At 46.8% G+C, this 21,519-nt stretch overlaps 1 protein-coding gene across 7 annotated transcripts in view; it reads left to right on the plus strand.

Moving 5' to 3' along the window:
- Positions 1-21,519, plus strand: part of PSD3 (pleckstrin and Sec7 domain containing 3) — a 150,870-nt gene that overhangs the window by 90,089 nt on the left and 39,262 nt on the right. Inside the window, exon 1 of one of the 7 annotated variants that reach the window (XM_054031584.1) lies at positions 12,187-12,426. The exons of the other annotated variants lie outside the window; for them this stretch is intronic. Within the exon in view, the coding sequence (XP_053887559.1) occupies positions 12,268-12,426 (159 nt within the window). The 5' untranslated portion in view covers positions 12,187-12,267. Of the gene's footprint in view, positions 1-12,186; positions 12,427-21,519 lie in introns of those variants that run through there. 7 annotated transcript variants of the gene reach the window in all.

Below are 21,519 nucleotides of genomic sequence, written 5' to 3' on the forward strand. Positions count from 1 at the left end.
TGGTTCCCCTGAGACCTGATTGCAGTATTTATCCAATCAATACTTTACCAGGCAGGGAGAGATGTTTGGCTTGCTTTTAATTCCACCCTAGCTGCAGTAAAACCGTCTGTCACACGTCCCATGCAGCTGCCATCAGTTACTAATGGACGATATAAATGGAGCTATTGGACCTGAGTCTTGTTTACCCTAAGGCTCCTTTATGGTGCTCTGGCAGTGCAGAGGCCTTGAAGTGGGTGCCAGTTGTTACTACACTCACTCAGAGGCCTCTTCATGTCGTCAGACTGGTGTAAAGGGTCTTGGGGTAAATGAGAATCAGGCCCCCAGGCTGTGATTCTCCCCTCCCTTGCATAGGTGTAAATCAGGAAGAACTTCATTGACATCGATGGTGTTAGCTGGCGTAAAAGAGGGAGAATCAGGCCCGTTAAATCCAGGCAGAGTTAGATTTTTGGGTGAAATGTTTCAAAGGCACTGAAGCTTTTTTTAAAATCCCACCCTTTGATTCTGAGCTTACATATGCCAGCCACACCAGGGATTTTGCCTCATATCGGCCTGTGATCTGTCAGACAAGTTGACCCTGACTTCATGGTAGTGTTTCACTTTCAGCCCATTGAAATAGCACATTTTTCTAGTAAAAATTCCTTGATCCTTGGAAGTCTAATAAAACCCTGCAAGGAATATGAAATGTCAGTGATGACTGTATCTATATAGCCTTACGTAGTGATGTTGCTCACTCCTAAAGCAAATCTGGAATCACACAGCTACATAAATTTACAACTGGGGACTAGCGGCAGATTTGCAATAAATAGAAGAACCCAGGATAGCAAGCTGCACTCAAGGCTCTTCAGAGCAAATATACCTGAAATTCTGGTTAGTTACTGTAAAGTCAGGGGGTGGGATGGGGGAGGGGGTGTTGAGGGATCTAATAATAAAACTTTAAAATTGGGCAACACAGAGGCAGATGAAATTCACCGGCAGCCAGTGAAAATGAATGAGCAGTGTCGGGAGAGAGGTCATGACTAGATCCTGGCTGGGTGGTCTCAGGATGGAAAAGGTTGAGAACTGGACTAAATAATAGATGGAATTTATCTAGGGGCCCTTTTCTCCTCTAGCCCATAACACCTCTACGCTGGTAGAACTCCACTGACTTCGCTGGAGTTCTTGTGGATTTACACCGGCATGAGTGAGGCCCTTGGAAGGGTGCTGGGTATTCACAAAGTTAGAAGATATCCAGCTGTACGCAGTGAGATGAGATCGGGAGAATAAACCCAGCAAATACTTCAATCCTCACTAAATCAGTGGTACTCTGCATCCTCGCCTTGGATACAACGTTCAGCTTGGTCACCAGAGCTCCGAAAAGGTATACCAGGTCTGGCAAAGGGTTCCTGAAGGCCCATGAGGGTGATCTGTGGTGTGGAGTGGGGGGGTTCTAGCCCGAGAGCCAAACAATCAGCACGCTTTTAGTTTAAAAAGGAGGCAAGTATGAGGAAATGGAATCAAAGGGCATGAAAGGCAAAATATTAACCCTTTCTCATCCTGGCAAATAGCTCTCATTTCAGACGGGCACAATCCAGAGCAGAGCTGATTTGTCAAATTCAAGGGCAATAAACCAATAACATTTTAAAAGGAAAAGTTGCATGTGTAATTATTGGGCTTGATATGGGACCTGCTGGGTGGAAGTCCCTCGCTTGCTGCTCAGGAGTTCTGGCCTTATGGCTGTGAAGAACAGAATCTGCAGGTTCAGCTCGTGTACAATTATGGCCGCCCGTAAGCCAGTCAACAACCCTGGGGCCATGTAGAAATTTCACCCATGGCATAATCATGGGGGAAATAAGGGAAATGGGGGAATTTTGGTTTCCTTTGACGCATCCACTGTGGCTGCGCTTGGAGATGGGATCGTGGACTGAGGGGACCATTAGTCTCTTCTGCTCTGACTGGTCCTGTGCACTTTGAGTAGTAATTCCTTGTAGATTTGTGTCGAATGATGGACATCTGTAAAAACTGGACATTGTAAGAATTGTCTGTGGTAATGAATGAAGGGCTTGTGACAAGGTGTGTGTACCTCATGTCCAGCAAGGGAGTGGAAAGGGTGACGGGGGAGAAAGGGAGCAGAGAGCGGTGGCTGGGACTCAGTAGGGAAGCAGGCCTTTGTGAGGATGTCTACACAGCAGCTGGGAGGGCTGGTTCCTGGGGCGGGTAGACATACACACACTAGCGCTGCTTGAGCTAGCCTGCTAGAAAGAGCAGTGTGGCTGCAGCTTGGGCCAGCTGCCAGAGTACCGCCCCGTCTGACCTCCTGGGTATGTACTTGGGCAGCTAACACAAGCCGCTGCCCATGTCACCATGACCACGCTGCTGTTCTCAGCGGCCTAGTTCAATTAGAGCTAGGGCGGTGTCTACCTGAACTGGGAATGACACCTTCCAGCTGCTGCGTAGACACACCCTGAAAGGCAAAGTTTAGGCTGAGAGAGGGTCTCTCTAGTTTTAGGGAAGAACACTGTGTTATTGAGCTCTGAGCCCAGGTGATCCCTGGCTATTGGGCCCAAGGCAGCACTTGGCTTTCTTTGGACTCAGAGTGATTGGTATAGTGTCCCTAGAGAACCAAGATGATTTGTTGTGAGTTACCCCCTTGGATTGATGATGGAGGAAGCTGGAATGAGACAAGGTTTTATTCCATAGCTACAACTGTCTGTCTCATGGGAGTGCTGTAGCTGGCTGGTCCCCAGCAGGCTGGCTGTGGTTGCCCCCTTTCCCCATAACACGTGAAATGGAAATGGGCCAGTTGTGTTGAGCGAAGATCAAGTGTCAGTAGTTTCTTGGTCTATCCAAGGCCGTGATCAATTGTCTTGATATTTTTGGTCTTTTGACCTTGAGATGAAAACCTTGTCTGTGTTTCTGGGACCCTGAAGTGAAAAAAATCTCTAAGCTACCTGCTTGCTGTGTTGATGGAAGGTGTTGGCTATTCATAGAGCTGGGCACTAGGGTAACTGTACCAAAAGGAGAAGAGACAGGAGTACAGCGCACGATAATACAGACTAGCTGGTTATAACTGTTGTCAGGAAATGTCTGATGAGGGTAGGATTCAAATCCAGCTTAAAGACTTGGATGTTTAAGGCCCGATTTTTCAAAGCCATTTTGAGTGCCGGCTCATCTCCCATAGAGGCACCTAAATGAAGTGGCCACATTTTCAAGTGGGTGCTACTAGGTGCTGAGCTCTTGAAAATCTGGCCCGTAGTTTCTGAAATCCTATGAATACTGGATCTGTTTCCTGGGCTGCAGAGTTTCCTATGGAAGCTGCGAGGCAGTGTGTCTCTCATTTTGCTGTCAGTTTTTTGCACTTAATTAAGGTTTTGTTTCAGTTTTTCTCTTGCCTTTCTGTCTAGCATGGGCTTTTTTCCGCCCCTTAGACCCTCCAAAGCAAACATGTGGTTAGAAAAGGATTCCTGGCATCCTGTTTGGTCCAGTCCAGTCATTTCTGATGTCTAATGGAGAAAAGGGGCGAGCTTAAAGTAGCTTAGTTGTTCCTCTCTTATTTACCCGGAGGAAATCATACTGATCACGCTGCTGTGTGCACATTAATTGCTTTCCTTTGTATCCTCTGCACGCCTTTACATTTGTGTACAGCATAGGTTCTGCACTAAGGGGTCGTAACCCCCTGCTGCTGCAAAATGCAAAGGGGAGGCCAGCTACTTCACAGCTAAATGAGAAGGGAGTCCTAGGGAAGTGTCAGCAGGGAAAGGCTGAGGACCACTGGTTGACAGCATTCATTCCTACAGTGCTTTTATTGCTATGGTATTGCAAATGAGGAGCAAAAAGTATAGACAGCAAAAAAATATTGAATTCTATTCAGTATGGGATCAAGAATTTAGAGAACATTTCACTAAAAGAACTCAAACCAAAACAACGCCCTCCTCCCCCCCAAAAATATGAAGGCATTTGATCTTCTGCAGTCTGATTTAGTTTTTACCCCAGAAAGGACAAAATTTACAGTTTTTCCCCTAGAAAGGACAAAATTTACAGGCTGTTTTCTGTAGCCCACTGTAATACATTTAAATATGAAAAAAACACTTGTCCAAAAACCATTCAGGTTGCTAAGAGGTAATAATGCCATCTTGAAAAACACAAAGCCCAGAAAATACAGAGTAAAACCATCTGCTTACATGCATATATCATCCTAAACAGGCATGTACTGCCCATTCCCCTAACAAATTAACACTGCTCAAGTCGTCACCAAGGTCCCACCCACATCACCTTAATCCTGCCCACTGTTTGCTGCCAGCGCTCCTGTGGGATGACTCTTTCTTTCCTGTAGCTAGTGGTTTCAAGTGTTGTGGATTATAACTTGTTAGGTACCTTAGCCAGTTAAAGCAAACCTGGTTATCATGCAGAACTGTGAACTATGATATGTTGCAGATAGTTGTTATAATTAGCATGTATTGCTAATTAGCTTATCTAATCAGTGAGATTCTGATACCCTTACATTGAATAGTACCTTACTCTATGAATAGCCTTATTGGAATACAGATGTGAGAAGGGGTATCGGAATCTGTCCCTAAGAGGTATATTAGCATGATAAGTGTTGTGTTGTTGTTAAGGTAGATGATTGCTAGATAATGAAAAGTTCCTACAATACTTTATTTCCAGATTCCAGGATTTTGAGTCAAACCACGTAAGCAGAAAAATCTAATATCTGTATTCTTCTCTAAAGGCAGATAAGCCCTAGTGTTTTGTCTGGGAAATCAACACAAGCTAGCAGCAAAAGTCTAATTATGTATGCCAGCTTTGTGCCTCTGAATAGAGGAAGATAAAACTTTTTGAACAATGACCAACAGCTCAAGAGACAAAACCTTTAATAGCTGTTTAGAAATACATATTTTCTTCTTATGGGCTTCAGGGATTGCCCAGTGAACAGAGCATTGGGCTAGGAGTTGGAAGACCTGGGTTGTGTTCCTGATTGTGCCGCTGGTGGATTGAGTGACCTTCACCTCTCTGTGCTGCTCTTGCTCTCTAGCTATTTGCGCTGTAAACTCTTTGGGGAAGAAGCTCTCTCTCCCTACACGTTTATAGAGCAGCTAGCACAACGGGGCTCCTATCTTTGTGCGGACCTCTAGGGGGCAGGGAATGAGGAGAGTCAGCTCCGAGTCTCCAGCATTAGCAGCAGCAACTATGTCGTTTAGTACCGGCTTCTCAGTGATTGTTTGGGGGTTTGTTTTCATCCAAGAAGGCAAAGTCTTATTAATGTATTGTCTGAGGATGGACCATTTAAAAATGGACTCTTCCAGGTGGGAACAATCAGTTTCTTCATCCTGTTAAATAATAAAAGCTGTCACTTACAGTCTGACTTGTTAACTGAAATGTTTAGCAGTTCTAGAAGATGAACGTGAAAATTCTGAGCTTTCCCTCTAGCCCTCTAAATTGTCAAGATTGTCAGTTCAGAAAATACATACAGTGCTATTCAGAAATGACTGTCCCTTTAAAATCAGAAGCCTTGGATCCTTCTGAGTCGGGAAATCTCTAATACAATGTCACACACACAGTTTGGTCCTTCTGACATATTACTCCCACCTCCACGTGGGTAGAAAACAAATTCTGAAAAACAGTCTTTGATCTTCCACCCACTGATCTGCTAGAAATTTAAGTTCTGTACTGCAACTCAGGGGAAGGGGGAGTAGAAATACAATTTATACCATATTTTTAAAAAATGCTGTTTCCATTGGTTTTGGAATGACTGCTGTATAAACCCTCTGTGCTCCTGCATTCTGTTAGTCATCACACCTTGAGAATGACATTGGGCTACTCTCCGTGACCTACTTCAACTATTATCCCTTCAAACAAGAACATTGGGTTGCAACTTGAATGTTGATGTTTTTCTTTGATGTCTGATGTTAAATAGAGCACTTAGTTTTCTTTCAAGGTCATATTACCTGGTGATGATGTGTGTAAGGTATTAATAAGATATTAGTAAACACTAAGGGTACGTCTACACTGCATTGTAAGCCCAGGTCTGTGGGACTGGGCTTGTGGACTCGTGTTTCCCAGCCCGCACTCGCACGTCCACGCTGTGCTGCAATCCTGGGTTTCCAGTTGCTGGACCCAGGTCTCTCAGCTGTGCTCACGTGTCCATACTGCACTATGCCGACCTGCTGACTTGAGTGTGCAGCTTGAACTGAGTCCACACTGCAAAGTGACAGGCTCTGGCTCTGACACACTCCAAAGTAGGGTCCTAGGACTTGGGTCATGAGTGCTGGCTGACCCGAGTCAAACTTATCCGTGTGTGGATGGAAGTGGAGGTTGGGCTCAAGCCGAGTCAGAGCGTGGGCTTAGCGGGCAGTACAGTCATACCCGAAGGGGTTGGTTCTGGCCTCGCTGGCATGTAGGAGCCACACAGGAGCTGGAGGGGCTGGGGCAGAGTTCTCCTGGCACCGGAGCACCATAGACCTGACTTCATTGCCCCTGTGCTTTTCCCTTCCACAGGCCCAGGCCTCGGGGGCATGCTGGAGGTGGGGCTAGGAACAGGAAGGAGCATGTCGGGGGGCTATGTCCATAGCGAGCTCCACAGGGTGTCCTGGGCAGCCCGTAGGCAGCCCTGGGGAGGAACCTCTAATTTAAACCACAGGCCAGCTTTGCCCCCTGGCCTTTGCCTTCTGTGCTCCATCTCTTAGGAGGCATTGCACCAAATGCAAGACAGGACACCCATGTAAAGCCCCCGCCATTGTTAAAGTAGCCTTCATTTCCTGGATTGCGCTCGGCTTTATGAATCGGGATGGCATGAACGGTCGTACGTACGGTTCTGAGACAAGGCCGTATGAAGAGCGTCTCAGCTGGGCAATTTAGGCTTCAGCACTGTTGGGAGTGTTTATTGCAGGTGCGGAGTCGAGGTTGTCAATGAACTAGCCAGAGATTTTTTTTCTGTGTTTACGCATATGTGTGATTCAGCAGTTGCTTCTGAAACCAGCCCTTCTGTAACCTCAGGTTTGATGTGGAGGTTTTTAGTAGAGGGGCTTTTTTTTATGACTGTATTTAATGGTACATCTTCTGTTGCAACTTTAACTTAATAACTTTTTTATATTAAATAATATGCTGATAATTTTTAAATGGAAGTCTCAATTAATGTATAACCCTATTTGTCTTTGTGAGCAGAGGCTGTAATTAGAGTATAGTTATTAAAACAAGTCATGTAATAACAGGACCTGATTCCCTTGCAGGTTATCCCTGTTTTGGTATAAATAAAAAATAATATGGCCTACAATATTGTGTTAGTGTGGGCTGGGGGGGGGGCCTAGCTGGGGAGTGAAATTTCCTCATTCTCCAGCTGTATTTCGAGCCGTTGTAAAGGGAATGTTCAGAGTGATTTTTGCAGTGTTTGTGCGGTATCCGTGACATCCCCGTTGTGGCAAAGGAGTTTGTTTTCATGATCATATCAGTCCCCATGGTTAGTAACATGACACTTGATTTCAGCAGCGAAAGAGAAAGGAGAGTTTCTCCCTCTACCACGTCTTCGCCCACCACCGGAAAAAAAAGGAAATGGAAGGGTGAGGCCTGATTCTGTTCTCACACCAATACTGTGTTGGTGTTACTCTGCTGACTTGAATCGATTTACTGATGCAAAGCGTAGGATGAGATCAGTTCCATGGACATATGGGACTCTTCATTGTGTTCCGACACAGAATACATACATGTACATAATACATCTTACCTCGGAAGAACACAGCAGACTTGATCCTCCTGTGTGGGAGTCAATGGAAGTTTTGCTCTAGACTTCCATGGGGGCAGGATCAGACCCAGCATTTCTGTAAATGTCTTGTCTTGTATAGTGTATTGCGGTCAACCGAGGATGGATGGCTAGCATGAAGACAGCATAGCTAGATAACATCAGAAAGCTACATGGATATCCATCCTCCTCCTACCATGCATGAAACATGCTGTGATCCTATTACAGCGTCTCCTCATTTTTGCCTTTACCTGACCACTTGTGCGTGTAGAAGACAAAAGTAGTTGCGGTCAAGTATCCGTGACTGCTGTACACTCGGTCGATTGAGGCATTAAGATTTAATTTATGTTGTCAACCTCTGACTGGTCAACAGACCTCAGAAATCGTTATATTAAATATCAGCTCCCCAAAGACAGCTGATTGCTGATCACCTTTTGGTGTCTATGTTTAAGAAGATATATAGTCTATACGCTTCATTCATGCAACGGAACCCATTTGCATTTTGTGTGTTTGGATTGTGGGGCTGTTTTTTTTTAAACAGAGGGAAATCTTCCTGTGGCGAATACACAGATTCACTTAATATTGTCGTCTTTCCTGTGTCCTAATAACTGTGCTGCACAAATATGTCACTTGGTCTCAGGAGTGGGTTGGGATTTTTTTAAACTAATGTTTATTTTTTGTCACTAGGATCAGGCTTGAGTGGTACTAATGGATTCTTGTCTCTTTGTTTGTAGATAGCAAAGCTCTTTCAGCACAGTAGTGGGAGTTACTTTGGGCAAGTCTACACTCTAAAGTGAAGTTGACTTAAGTTACGTTGACATACAGCCACTGCAGTAAATAAATCGGTTTGGCAAGTCCACACTAGCTCCTTCTCTCGGGGTACATGCCCTCACCAGCAGCACTTGCACTGATTTAACTGTCAGTGTGGGGCCTTGTGGGGTGCTGACAGCCAGAGCCCCGCCACGGCTTCAGGTATCAGCTGCTTTAAGTCGACCTAACTCTGTCGTGTAGACCAGGCCTTCGATTGTGCTCCACAAAGCCCATATCGAATTTCTCTTCCAATATCACAATGCAGGTCTTTCGCATTCATGTCACCGTCTAATATTTTGAACTAAAATATATTCCATTAATTGAATCTCTCCAAACTGTCCAGACAAATATTCGCTAATTTCTTCCTGCTGCTGTTTATTATTTATACAGCAGTAGCACCTGGCAGCACCAATCAGGAACCAGGGCCCAGCTGTGCAAGGTGCTGTACAGATGTGCAGGGAGATGAGCTCACAATCTCGGTGATGATAAAACTCTGCAGGTGAGTTGGAGCGAGAGGAGAAGGTAGCAGTAAAGGGAGCAGATCACTGTACAGTAAGCCAAGGGCTTAGTTTGCCCCCTGCCTAGGCTTTGCAGCATGCTGGAGCTCTGTAGCCATCATGGCAGAGGCACTCCCTCCCCTCCCCCCTAATTTTGGGTGTCCAACTAGAGACAGCGAGGGCCTGATTTTCAGAGGTGCTGATTTATAGCTTCCAGAAATAGGATCTGATCCTTTGTGTAGCTCCACTGACCCCAGGGGAGTGCTGCTGATTTTATACCAGGATCTGGCCCACTGACTTTGATTTCCTTGAAGTCTCTTTTTATTGACCCAAGTTCTGTTTTTCTGACCTGCTTGGAGCAGTTCTAGGGCAAGTTCAGTATGGTTTCTTGCTGTATCTCACACATGGATCTTCCATGATGGAGACTGTTTTGCAATCAATCCACGATGGAGTCAGATGACAAATGCATATTTTAATCCCTCAGTTACTAGGCTGTTGCTAGTGGTGGTGGTGTGGGGGGAAGGCCATTGTCCACATGGCCTGATACAATGGGTATGCCCTGAAAGCCACGGGCTCTTCCTGCTGTGAGCCAGGGGTTGCAGAATACAATGGATGTGACCTGACTTACTCCCGTCTCAGGGACACACCAGCAAATAGAGAGAGGCCTTTCAGAAAGAAAACTGTGTTTATGACCAGCTCTGAACGCTTCGTGAAAAACGCAGGTGCTAACAAGTAAGAAAGGTTTAGAGGTGTCCCTGGTAGTGGTGATTTCCACCTCTTCCAGCCAGTGCATGTGGGAGTTAACAGACATGACTGCTGGGTGGGTCAGGGTCCGGGAGATTCTGAGAACTAGCCGAATGGATCTGCGGCAGATGTAGCAGAAGCCTTCTGCTCCTGTCACACTGCTGCCGCGTTGGCGATACACGTTCTGTCTCTGGGAACCCGAGTGTCTGGCGGTGAGGCATGCTGATAGCGGTTCAGATGTATGTAAACAAGGGCGGGCCGGGGGGGACTGCATCCAGTCCCAGTTCATTTGTCTCCTGTAACAAATGTGTCTCTGCACTAACCTACAGCGGCTAGCAGCACTTCTTGAGAGCCCTTAAGCCACCTGGCACTGCAGTGCTCTGGCCACCCCACAGGCTTGCCCCCCAGCTGAGGGAGGGACTCATAGAATCGTAGAATATCAGGGTTGGAAGGGACCTCAGGAGGTCCTCTAGTCCAACCCCCTGCTCAAAGAAGGACCAACCCCAACTAAATCATCCCAGCCAGAGCTTTGTCAAACCTGACCTTAAAAACTTCTAAGGAAGGAGACTCCACCACCTCCCTAGGGAACCCATTCCAGTGCTTCACCACCCTCCTAGTGAAAAAGTTTTTCCTGATATCCAACCTAAACCTCCCCCGCTGCAACTTGAGACCATTACTCCTTGTTCTGTCATCTGCCACCACTGAGAACAGTCTAGATCCATCCTCTCTGGAACCCCCCTTCAGGTAGTTGAAGGCTGCTATCAAATCCCCCCTCATTCTTCCCTTCTGCAGACTAAATAACCCCAGTTCCCTCAGCCTCTCCTTGTAAGTCATGTGCCCCAGCCCCTTGATCATTTTTGTTGCCCTCTTTGTTGCCTACAGAGGCGGGAGAGTGTGGCACACAGCAGCTAACCCAGCTCTCTACCACCTGAGGATTTTCCTGTCACTGAGGGAATGTGACTGGTGAGGTGGTCTGGCCTGTGTTGTGCAGGGGGTCAGACTAGATGATTTAATAGTCCTGCTGGCCCTTGGATGTTCTGGATCTCCAGCTGCCTGGTGAGAGCCGCTTGTCAGCCGCCGTGTATATCACAGCAGTGCAAAGGCCATTGCGGAGGGCAGCCACGTGACTGGCACATGCTGGAATGTTTTCCTGTTCAGCTCCGGGGCAGCTGAGCACTGCATCCCAGACACCTGTGATTCACCTCCATTTGTATGGGTACATCTCTCCTGGGTTCCCATCATCCGCTCATCTTCCCCACTTGTACTGGCTGGCTACCTGCTCCATCCTGTGTCAGCAGCTGCCACTACCTCTGAGCTCTCGCCTCTGAGCTGGTTGCTATGGTTACGTGCAATCTGCTATGTTCTGGGTCTCCAGGAGCCAGAAATGATGGCGCTTTTGCAGCGTTTAGGTAACCAGCTCCTCTCCCTTACTGGGAGCATCCACCCTGTCTGAAACCGTGCATGCTGATTGGATGACATTCGTTCCTGCACAGAGACCAGCAAAGGGGCCATATATCACTTAAGCCCTCAAAGTGGGGTTTGAGTGGGCTTTAGATGGTGCCTAGGGCTTGCGTGGGGCTGCAAATTGCCCTCGGTTTGTTAACCCGTGTGGATGTGCTGGCAGGACAGGGTACAGGATATGGGCTGCATTCCTGTTTTGGAATGATTTTTGGAGCGTCTATTTCCTTTGCCCGTATTTTCACTGCAAAGGGGAGACACGTGCCCAAGCTTCTATTCCCAGTTCTGCAACTGATTGACTGGGTGACCTTGGACAATCACTTGCCCTCCCCTGCACCTCAATTACCCCCATCTTAAAATGGGCACTGCAGTGTCCCCTTCATGCCTCTTTTGAGGGCACTTAGAGGTACCTGGATAACAATGCAGCTAGAGGTGTTAAGCATTGTTACTATTCATTAAGGGCAGACAGTGACGGGGGCGTCTTTATTTTTCTAACCCACTTTCCAGAGCCCTGGGATTGGTTTTGTAGTGTCCTGGAATCCATCAGCATTTTTCACTTGCAAGGGCCAGTGTCTGACAGGTTACTGAAGGCTTTTATTCGTGGTGTCTTTATTTTATTGGAAACCTTAATGAAGGAGGCATGACATCACAGGAATAAAAGGGTTGCTCTCTGAATTGAGAATGAATTGCTTTGCTTGGCCTGTTGCCATTTGTTCCCGTATCTGGGATATGTGTCTTTGTGTTTGTGCCTGTGTTAGTGTGTGTCCGGGGAGGGGGAGCATATGCTGAAGAAGGGAGGGGAGCAGGGGTGGAGTTTGTCTCTTTTTTTTCAGGGCCAGTGACGTGAGCAATGCCTGGAACAATCAGACTGGCTCAAAACAGTGTAGTTGAAGATGCTGGAGCAAACAGCCTGGTGCATTTTAAGCAAACACTGAGCGCTCCAGCCTAGGTTCACAGACAGTCCTTACAGATTTGTCTCCAGCTTTACTACACTGCACTGGTCTAGGGTGGGCCATTGTTTCTCCTCTCCCCCCACCCTCACTCTTGGAAATGATTGGAGTTAATAGTGTGCAGAGCACCAGCAAGGTCCGAGTGAGAGCCACAGGTTCCGTGAAATACTCCCGAGACGACTCTCTCTGGCGACAGTCCCACCGGTCAAAGTCTATGAAAATCTCCAACTCCTCTGAGTTTTCTGCTAAAGAAAGCAAGGTAAAAAACAAATGCACAATATTTCTGTCTGCTGTGAATAGGGATAACATGATAGAAAATCTTGTACTGATGGTCTGGTGAGGAATGAAGGCAGTTCATATGGCTCTGGGTAATCTCTAGTGATCACAGAATTGCTGTGAAGCCAAGAAAGATCCATCGGTTTGAGAAGAGACTGAAGGCAAAGAGGATTGGTGGTGTATAGATGGGATTTTAGAGGGATGCCCTGTCTCGAAGCTTAATGCAACAGTGAACACTGAAAACTTGCTCGCTGGAATGCTAATTGGAGCTCTGCTCCGAGGCAAGCTGCCTGCATTTGCAAATTCTCGGTCTTGGAATTTTTTTATTTTTGGGAAATTATTTATACAGATTTCTTTAAAATCCATTTTCCTCCCTCTGCTTTTGTCTATGAGGGAGTTAGATAAAAATATCATCTCACTTGTACTGCATGATTAAATATTACCATAAAATATTGATTAGGAAGGCTCCACTGTACGCTGGTAGGGATGTATTTATGGTTGTTTGCTTAACATGGATATAACCAACTGCTCCGGGAACTGGGTTTAGTGTGCTTTAAAGCAGCAGAGCACTGTAGGCAAACACACACACATTGTATGCAGGGTTGGCGCCTGCCTCGTTCCACCACTCTCTGTGTACCCATTCCCAGAAGTGCTGATCCCCTCCAGTGGGAGTGGGGTACTCAGCATCAGCCCAACATCTCACAGCATCTGGCCGTATGTGAGCAAGATGCTTTAAATAGTGAACAAATTTCCCTCTACCTTCCTTTCCACTTCACACAGATTATAACACAGGTTAGAATGCTAGTAGCTGCTCACTAGGGAGTGTTAAAACAAGATAAGGCTAGAGTGGTTTTGAAGAACATCTAAAGGCATCTAGCCATGATTTGTGTGTGTGCATGTGCTCCTGTATCATGTTTACACCCACACACACGCATTTTATTTATGCTGGAGACCTACTGTGTCTGTTTGTTCCAAATCCCACATACATCAGTGCAGAAGTTACATTCCAGCAGACTCTTCTGAAGGAAGGTGATGATGAAAACATCCCTTCTCTCTGCAGGTATTCTTTGTTTTGTCCGGGTTATGCACTCGTAGTTTATAGTACATGCATTGTTCAGTGAAGACCTAACGCTCTTCGCCTTGGAGCAGTGCAAACTTTCCCAAAGGTTTTACTTCAGTTTCAGTAAAACTGCTTTTGAGAAGGACTTTATTCAGTATAACTAACACAACATGGCCATGGTTGTTTCAGTGAAATAACATGATAGGGTTTCCTGGAGATTGCTGGTGCAATGTCACCGAATCATAGAAATGTAGGACTGAAGGGACCTCATGAGGTCAGCTAGTCCAGTCCCCCTACTGAGGCAGGATTAAGTACATGGCAGCCATTTCTCTTACTCTCCTGTCTCCCACTCTGACAAGCTACCAAGTAAGGGATAGATCTTCAAGCACTTCATGCCCCTGATTTCATAAACATTCTGTATGTAATTAACTTTAGGGCTGTGAGTGATTCCACTGAATTCACTGGGACAACTCATTTTCATAAAGCTGCTCCATGCACATGCGTAGGGAGGTCTTGTGATATGCTGGGTGGGTCACTGGATTGGGAATCAGGAGACCTGCCTTCTCTTCCTGTCTCTGCCACTGACCTGCCGTGTGACCTTGAGCAAGTCTCTTCACCCCTTTGTGCCTCAGTTTTCCCTCCCTTCCCTTTGTCTCTCCGATCTTTTTAGATCGTAGGCTCTCAGGGCAGGGGCCATCTCTTACTATGTGTATGAACAGCTCCTAGCACAGTGGGCCTTTGATTTCAGTTGGTGCCTGTAGGTATTACTGTAATATAAATAATAATCATAATGTGTGGAATTCCTGTTGAAGCTAATAGAATTCTGCCTCCGCAGTGCTTGCCTCTGACGGCTGAAATGGAAAACATACTGTTTGTTTTTCTCTAGACTATTCAGCTCCAGTTCCCAGTTTGTTGATGCATTTTTATTTTTACCGTATTACTTTTTACTCAAAATTGATCTATATTTCTCTATTCTCATTATTATTGATATGGCATCCAAAAGTGTGCTGGGTGCTTTACAGACATGTAGGAAGACCTGTGTCGGCCCACAAAAGCTTACAGTCAAAATAGGAGAGACAGAGCCAAACAAAACGGAGCAGAAGGACGCATGCACTATAAAGATTTTTCTTTTATCTTTTCCTATTATTCTCTTTTTTAGCTGGCAACTGTTTCTCTTTTTAGAGGAGGCAGTACATTCTAGCGCGTGGCTCACTGGATTGGGAGCCGCTGTTCTGTTCCCGGCTCTGCTACTGACCTGCTATGTAACCTTGGGAAAATCATGTCACCCCTCTCTGCTTGTTTCCCCTCCCACTCTTAGTCTGGCCGGTCAATGGCGTTTGTTGTAGCTCTCTGGGGTAAGGACAGTCTCTCTCTATGGACTTGATTCACATTTACATGAAAGCCCCTTCCAGGCCTTTCTGTGCTGCCAACACAGTGTAAATGTAATTGTTCAAGAGGTATAAAGAGGCCCTGGGGAAGTGAAAATCAGGTCATGTGTGTTTGTACAGTGCCTAGCACAATGGGATCCCAGTCCTGTTTGTATATAAATTCTCTTTTTGTCTTCAGCCTGAGCCTATAGCCTGTTTCACCTGTGTCGCCTGTGGCTATTTGCCTAAGTTCCCGTCTCCAGCTACACCTGCTTGCAGGTGTAAGGGCCTGTCACATGACTGCCAGTGGACACCGGGCTGGAAGGTGTTTCTAGTCCATTGGTTGGGGGGGCAGGGTCTGGTCTGTTAGTCCCTCCTTGCCCATCCGGCTACAAACTCCTTCTCTGGTACCTTGCACTTGCCCACCCCTTTCAGGACCTTCGAGGACTTAGCAAAGGGGACTACCAGGAGCCTTATTTTGTAGCTGGAAGAAATGAGTGGAGAGAAGTCATGTGACCTGCCCCCGTGGCACAGAGGGAACAGACCCCAGCTGTCCTGACTCGCATTCATCTACTGCCAAACAACAACTGAGACGCACGCATCCCTTGGGCTTAGCCAGGTCCATATTTCAGAAGCTAATGCTAACGGCATCTGCTGCTGGCCAGCAGGTTGGCATGTGTAGATGGCGCAGCAGGTTAACGTATCTTGGTCACCTCTGGAGACTTGGGTTCAAATGGGGGTCACATGAAATGCATTCAATGCCCTCAGAACCTACTGCGTGATCTAGCCTGGCTGTAGCTTTTTCTCCAGGCAGACATACCTGGGTATCTCTCAGTCCAGTACCGAGCTGCAAAAAGCTTAAGCCTGTTCCACAAAGGCACATGAATGGTAAAATCCCCCAACTAGATTTTTGAAATATGCTCTGCCAGTGCTTCCATATTCTGAGGCACATCTCTAGTCTGTCCTCACTGGGTTTTGTGCAGCTAGCCGAACAGCTCTGTCCGCAGTCATGCCATAGGCGCCCGTTAACCATAATGTTGATGAAAAGCTGACTAGCCTGATGTGTTGAGATTACAGAGTACAGGTCCCCTGCGCAGCGTTTCACCCTCCGCTCTCGGGAGCTTGGCTAGCCTTCCGTCTCCATTTTCTGCTGCTGGGGTGGATGGCAGGTTTTTATTCTAAGAACAATGTTTTTTATAATAGGAGGCTCCCTCAAAAATATTCTGCCTCAGTTGGTGATACTCTCAAAATTCCCCTCCCACAAAATCCTTATCAAGCCCCATCTCTTTCCCTGCACGCACACCAAAACCATCCATCCTTCCTGTACACTTCCCCCTTTCAGATCCATCATTCCTTCCACCTCTCCCAGTCTCCTCCAGCTGGTGTGGGGTGGGTATCAGAGAATGGATTTCCCCAGGCTAGTGGGGTGGGGAGCAGGTCTTCTCTTGTTGGGTGTGTGTGTTCCCCCCCCCCAGGTTGGCTTGTAGCACAACCTGGGGGTGGGGACAAAGGGGGTCGTCATTCGCAGGGCGATAGGCAGGCTGCAGTAGCCAAAGGACTTCCACTCCATCCGTCAGCTGTGGCGTGGCCCCTCTCTTTCTTAAACATTGCTGGAAGGTCTGATGACGACTGTGAGGGCTACCTGGTGCGTCTCCCAGGTGCACCTGGAAGCTGCAGGAGAGGCAGGGGAACATGCAAGGTGGGAGTTCCCTTTGCTGTAGCTGCGGAGATCATGGAAGCAGTGGGTGTGTGCAGGCAGGCTGGTGAATGTTACCTAGCAGAGCCAGCCTTAGCACTCTGTCTGTTCCTTTCAGTCCTGGCCATCAGTTCCTATTGGCCAGCCTGGACAAGGGACGGCATCATCTGCTTACTTCTTGAAGGAAGTCAGGATTCTCCTTTAGCAGACCTCATGGCTGACTTTTTAAAGAAGGGGATCATGCAGCATCCCCCTGCCAGCTCATCAGCATGGTGGACCCTGCTGACTTGGCTTTCATCTGCATTGGAAGGTTTTGCATCACCTGACTTTCTTAGTAGCTAAACGATTTACCTCTCAGCAATGCCCAGCTGGGATAGTTAGCTGCAGCTTCATGTCTGCATTCACACTCAGTCGTGTGTTCGTTGTGAGTTGCGTGACTGTCTCGTAGGCTCGTCCAAGACTTGCAGATGTTGTAGACTTTGTTTGGAGTAGATGGCTCTGGTGACTCAGTGACTCTTACACACGAGCACTTGGGGGAAGGAGAGTTAATCATCCAATGGGAGGTAACTTATATTTTAATGCATTCCGGAGTTTCGTGGCAGTTGTCATAATAATGTGACTTAGCTCATTAAAATACAGTATATACATACTTTATATATAGGAAGGAGTTGTCAGAGTCTCTGCTTCCGACTTTAATAGGAGCAAAATGAGGCCAATGCCAAGTGCCTTTGAAAATATACAGCCTCCTTTAGTTCCATTCCTCCCGGTGGGCTTCACCTTTAAAGTGAGATGGAATAAAACAACCTTTCCTAGGTCTTTAAAGATTCCCCCGGCCACTCACCAGGGGGAAGTTTTCCCTGGCAGTCATGGAAGGGGGAAGAGGAGGGGAACCAAGCTACCAATTTCTGCAGAATTTAGGCTTCCAAATTAAAAAAAAGAAAAGTTTCTTGCCAAAATAGGAACTAAATATAAACCGATAGCGCTACGTTCCTGAACTTGCAGACAGTCAGCCTCGGTATGTCGGCAGCTGCGTAGAGCTTTGTCAAGTAATGGCCACGACATTAGTAGGGGTTAGTGTTTCAGCAGGGTTCTCGGCTGTTATCCGTATGTGCAGCCCATTATGAAACGCTCAACTTCATGGATGTTAACCTCAGACTTCAGCTGCTGCTCGGGAAAGCACTGAGCAGCAGAGACAGGGACACAGGAAACAGAGGTTCTGGGATGGGCAGAGTAGTGTTTGGTTGGTGTAGGGGAGTAGCCATAAGATGGCAGTGCAGGCCCTCGGGCTGTATGTGTTGATCTGCCACTGGCTTTCAAATATTCGGAGGGGTTTTCTGATAACAAGGAGTCTCACAGGGCCTGATTCAGTGACACGGTACATCTTAAGCTGGGTTTACAGCTGCTTTGCATCCTTGGACTGATGCAGACAGCTGCCCAGGGAGTGAGAATGGGATACACCCTGAGCTTCTGCTCAGTTAACTGCTCCTTGCCCCAAGATGCGTAAATATATCGGTTACCCTTAAAAACTTGTTCGTTGCCTCAATATTCTCTAGTTATTCCCCATAGCAAGTGCAGTGAATGCCTCAGATACTGAGGTAGCATTGAAGCTTTTTAAGGATGACCCCTGTGACTAACAGAAATTGAAGGAATCTGTCTAGATACCTCGATGTAGTATGTGAGCACTTCACATTCGTTAATGGATGTTTTGCCTCTCAGTACCCCTGTGAGGAAGGCGAGGGATATGCCGTTGGGAAGAGCACAGCATAGACCTGCTCGGGGTCATGCAGCGGGTCTGTCGCCCAGCTGAGAACAGAAGCCTGCTCTCCCATGTCCTAGCCCAGAGACCTGTCCACTGGAGTGGCCTTCCCACTCTGAATGAACGTTGCCTCTTCCTGCGTTTTTGCGGTAATACACTGGGGGTTTGTGTGATTTGTTTGTACCGGGCCCTGCATTAGATCTGGTGAATGTTGTCGCGTGGGGAGCGTGAGCATCACCAGACCTCTGCTGTGCATTAGGGTGACTTGGGAGAAGGAGGGGCCATGAGCGCACTGCTCTGCAGATGCAGGAAGCAGAGTCAGAAATTATCTGCTGCCCCTTTAAGCAGCACTGCGGGTCTCCCTACCCTCTATTTTATTATTTGAATTGAAGTAGCACTTAGAGACACAACACAAGATTGTGCTAGTCCCTGTACAAACCCTGAATGAGAGACCGTCATAGAGCTACCATCTAAATGGGAAAGACAAACAGTATAGTGCCTAGCACTGGTTCAAGCCTTTGGAGTAAGAGGCACAGAGTAGGGTTGCCAGTTTTGGGTGGATGTATTCCTGGAGGTTTCATCACATGACATAATCTTTAATTAAAGATGAACGTTAATTCCTGGAGACTCCAGGACAAATCCTGGAGGATTGGCAACCCTAGCACACAGAGGTGAAGTGTTGCTGACTCCTAGCCCAGCGCTGCCCCCTATCCACTGGGAAACACAGCCTCTCTTCCCCACTGCATACCTGCCAGCGCCATGGAGGCTGCAGAAGTTACTCCAGTGCTAGATCTGTGCGCATCCCAATCTTTAATGTATTTGTCTTCACAGCACGGCTGTGAGGCAGAGCAGTGCTGTTATCCCTGTTTTATGGATGGGGAACTGAGGCACAGAAAGACACTGTAACTTGCCCAGGCTCTCACAGGATGCTTGAACCCGGAGCTCCCACAGCCCAAGCGAGGACTCTCACTACCAGACAATCCATCCTCTCTTTGGAATACCCTCTGGAGCAGTGAGAGGAGAAAGGGGGCTAGGGATGAGTTCCTGTCCATTGTGTAAATAGATCAATATTATTATTTTATTATCTTGTGGAGAGAATATATTGTTTTCTGGGGGGCTCTCTATTCCTCCCCACATGCCCACTATCTGACTGGGTGGATGATGCCCACTACCCTGTTAAAGTAGAAATATCAGGCCTTGTTCTGTAATAATGCACATAATTCACGTCCGTCAGTGGAAGAGCTGAGACGAGAACCCATTGTCTCCTGCTGGTCCCAACCCCAAGTACCTTCCTGTAGGCAAAATTAGGGGGGTAGTCGCTGCTGTCTTCCCCAGCTGGAGCTCTGGTTTTGTGCCAACTGTGTAGGAAGCCCCATTGGGCTGGAGTGTACTCGGTGCAGATGGATCTCTGGAGATTTTTAGCAGCAAACCTGTAATCAGTAATACGGAGTGTGTGCAAATAACCATTTTAACTTGTTTTTAACTCGACCAGATCTGGCTGGACTTTCAAAATGACAACAAAAGGCACCTCCTCGACTCCAGGACCATCCTTCTGCCAAATTTCCAATCCCTGCTACAAAGTCTGGGGGTGCTAGAGCTCTTCAAAGAAACAACTGGCCAAACAGTTAACGTTGGCAAAACTGTTTTCCCCTAACCTCATTCTTGGAAACAGCTGAACGGTTTTAACTGAAACTCCTCCCTCTTCACCCCCTGTCTCTTGCGAGCCTGAGCCAGAGAACAAACATGGAAATACCAGCGTGAACAATTGAAGTTTAGCAAAGTTATAACAAAATAAAAACAGTCTCATAATGAAGAGTATCATACAACTCTTAACTATAGGCATCTCTGGCAGCTCATGCTATACTGATAAAAGGAACCTGGATCTAATTCATTTATAACTGCACCATTGGGGTTAACCTGGTTCTCTTTCCCCTTCTCCCACCTATGGTTGGTTAAACCCACTTGTGATGTCTTGTCTTGGAATTAGGTAAATATTCCCCCTTCCCTGAGCTCTGTCTAATTGTTTGTCCTTGGTTCATGAGCTCCTTGGAGCACTTGCCAGGGAAAGCTGTTAGCATGCAGTGGAACTACTGCAGATCAATAGTAATAGACTATGTAAGCAATTCAGAGCAGGGTCTGCATTCTCCTACATGTGTGTCCAGTGCCCACCACAATGGGGCCCTGGATGTCACTTGGGGGCCGTGTGCTCTGGTGTAACACAGGTAATACTAGTACATGTGATGCTTCATTGCAACACTAGCCGTTCCTGTTTTAATCTAAGGAACGTAATTTTATGATCTTGCTTAAGAGATAAAATAAAGATACCGTGGCCCTGTGCCACTCAGGCCTGGCCCTGCTCCCACAGTATAGTAGTATGCCAGAGCACGTCGGGCAGGAAAGGCTGCACGCTGGCAAATCTGGGTTTGCAGAATGGCCATGAAGGCTTGCTCTAGTCACTTCACATTAGAGAGGCCATGAAGCTAAGTTGTGCCCCACGAACAGGTACCTTTCAGGGGTACTGAATATAGCTCAGACACACCTCTGTACCTGGCCCAGTATGTGATATTTCTCAAGCTCTGGGTGCAAGGAATTATTTTGCACAGTGGCTGGAAAGTGCTAGTAACCGCTACACAGTTGTGTCTGGCATTGGAGGAGATTGGGATTGTAAGTGTCTTTGTTTGACCTGGTTGCAAGTGGTGGAATTAAAGGCCAGTTTTCCCAACTTTTGCATGAATAAGAGTGAAGCATTAAAGCCCTGATCCTGCATTGGGAAGCATGTGGGGCTCCATGGGACTGCTGAGGCTTGTCCGGGAGGCTCTTGTTGCAGGGTCAGGGCTGCCCACTTGTGAGTCGTGTGATGGGTGGATAAGACTGGATTAGACTTGATAGTCCTAGGAAGAGCTCGGCTACTTTTTTTTTATTTAAGCCTTTTTTTGGCGTAAAATGCAGATTTGATGAGAGAGAAACATTTTGGGAATTTGTGTCAAATTTGTGAAATTTTGCCAAATTGTTTTGATCACAGGAAAAATAATCCAAAATAATTGAAATGTTCCATTTCAACACTGCCAAAAGGAAACCTGGGATTTTTCAGTTTGAAATGATGTTTTGTTTTGAAGAACAGGCGTACTTGTGGCACCTTAGAGACTAACTAACAAATTTATTTGAGCATAAGCTTTTGTGGGCTACAGCAGTCTTAA

This window comes from Malaclemys terrapin, chromosome 6 (genome assembly GCF_027887155.1).
Source record: "Malaclemys terrapin pileata isolate rMalTer1 chromosome 6, rMalTer1.hap1, whole genome shotgun sequence".
NCBI classification, from domain to species: Eukaryota; Metazoa; Chordata; order Testudines; family Emydidae; genus Malaclemys; species Malaclemys terrapin.